At 52.8% G+C, this 2,180-nt stretch overlaps 1 protein-coding gene across 1 annotated transcript; it reads left to right on the plus strand.

Annotated features, from left to right (window-relative positions):
* Nucleotides 1-531: 531 nt before the first annotated feature.
* Nucleotides 532-876, plus strand: LOC122026840 (phospholipase A(1) DAD1, chloroplastic-like). Its single transcript, XM_042585547.1, has one exon. The coding sequence runs from the start codon at nt 532-534 to the stop codon at nt 874-876; it is 345 nt and encodes a 114-aa protein (XP_042441481.1).
* The last annotated feature ends 1,304 nt before the right edge of the window (nt 877-2,180 follow it).

Raw genomic sequence — 2,180 nt, forward strand, 5'->3', positions numbered from 1 at the left:
AACACTCGGGTGTCAAAGGGCCGAACAGAGCACAATGTCAATGGTCGGTCGGGCAGTCAGGCCCCGATCAGTGGGAGGCAGGTCCAAGCAGACCTCTAGTCTAGATGGGGATATTGCGTAAGATAGCCGACGCTCGATTCGGAGCAGCAAGTCATCGAGGGAGACGAGTAGCTTGTCCGAACGGAGGAAGACGGATGCTACAAAGCCATCGCATAGAATAGCCACCGAGGTCGAAGAGTGGAGGGATCCCGGTCGAGCAGCTACCCCGCTCAGCAAGCAGCAGGATCTAGCCATGGACGGAACAGAATCCCAACCGAGTGGCTACCCCGCTCGGTCTAGCAATGGGACCACTGTAGTATCTCTCGATATCCTTTTGGGAGGTAGTGCCGCTGACACGAGGCATGGTCGACAGGCGGATCGTATGGCGGAAGCTTCTACTGTTTTGTCAGGGATATGCATACCCTGTTAAGGTATGGTGTCAGAGATACTTTCCTGACAGATTCTTTAGTGGGACACATTGGAGAGCATGCCATGATCCTCAAGTGGGTGGAGAACCTCCGGGCCACGCTGACCCACCTTGGCCCTGTGGCCCCCCGCGCAGCCAAGCCAATGGTGGAGAGCGGCTTCTGGAGTCTCTTCACCTCCAGCCACCGAAGCCTCCGCGACCAGGTCCGGTGCAAGGTGTGCCGCCTTCTCAACAAGTACTCCCGCGGGCCAGCGCCACTAGTCAGCTTGACGATCACCGGCCACAACCTGGGGGTGGCGCTCGCGGTGCTAACGACCTACGACGTCACGACGACGCTGGAAGACGAGGGCCCGTCGACGACGATAGTGGTGTCATTAGGGGGTCTGAGGGTTAGCAACGCAAGCTTCTGACGGGGGTTGGAGGAGGCATGCACCAAGGTACTCCGAATCGTGAACACCGACGACATCATCCCGAAGGTGCCTCCGGCTGGGTCCGTGGCGGAGGAAGAAGAGGGGGCGGCGGAAGCGGTGGAAATAGAGGAGGAGGAATCAGGGGCAGGGTAGCGGCTGCCGAACTGGCTAGCGTCGAAAACGGGATGGGCGTACGCGGACTTGGGAAGGGAGCTACGACTAAGCAGCGGACGGCGCACCGGCAATGTGGTGGCCTATCATGACCTTGGCCTCTAACTCAACCTGGTCGACTAGCTCAGTTCTGGCACCGCCGGCGGTTGTCCTCTCTGCCCGTCGCTCGCCAACGCCATAAGAACGAATTAATTAAATTAATTAAATCCTTCCATACTCATTGTACAATTAATTAATTAATTAATTAATTAATCAAACTCGCTAGCTTAGCTTAATTAATCATGAATTTCTCTTACAAATCAATCAATTAATTGATGGAGAAAGAGATGTAAATGTATGCCCACGCTTGTTAAGACATGTTGGAATACAAACAATCTGTTGCCGGAGATTTTGGGGAGTTAGCTGAATTTTAAAATTAAACAGAGTTTAAATTCAACTTACAATAGAGATGACCTAAGCGGATGATCTCAGGCTGCCAGCAGGGGCTGATTTCTGTTACGTACAAAAGAGCGGACTTAGTCGCCGAACGGGCAGATCAGCCGAGCTGCAGGTCTGCGTTACAGAGCGACTTGAGCATGTTTGCAGAGCGGTCTTAACATAGCAGTCTTGACAGAGCAGGTCTTGACAGAGCGGTCTTAACAGAGCAATCTTGACAGAGTGGTCTTGACAGAGCAGTCTTGACAGAGCGGTCTTGATAGAGTAATCTTGACAGAGCAATCTTGACAGAGTAGGACTTGACTGAGTAGGTCTTGACAAAGCAGTCTTGACAGACCTGGCGAAAGGCAGACCGGGCGGACAAAGAGACCAACCAAGAAAACTGATCGAGGCCTGCGAGAGTCACAGTTTCCTTGAAACAGATTCGCCCACCTCCGACTGTACTTCGAGGCTTACAAGGGTCGTTTGTTTCCCCGGATACAACGGCCGACTGTGAATCCAACCAAGCACTGATGGTCACGGCGAACTGAGTGGTACCCGAATGCTACGACGGGCACTCCGCCGAGCAGGAGATGAACAACAGAGGAGGAGGAAGAAAAATAGAGAGCCTTTGCTTTGTTTGTTGTCTGTCTTTTGCCTATGATCGGAGCCTCCTTATATAGGAGCTCAAATTTAATGCATCCGTTTCACAGTAGCAA

Source organism: Zingiber officinale, chromosome 10A (assembly GCF_018446385.1).
Source record: "Zingiber officinale cultivar Zhangliang chromosome 10A, Zo_v1.1, whole genome shotgun sequence".
Lineage (NCBI taxonomy): Eukaryota > Viridiplantae > Streptophyta > Magnoliopsida > Zingiberales > Zingiberaceae > Zingiber > Zingiber officinale.

Bases quoted from the DNA above. Each gene is read 5' to 3' on its own strand.
- LOC122026840 (XM_042585547.1), top strand. From the start codon at position 532: ATGATCCTCAAGTGGGTGGAGAACCTCCGGGCCACGCTGACCCACCTT.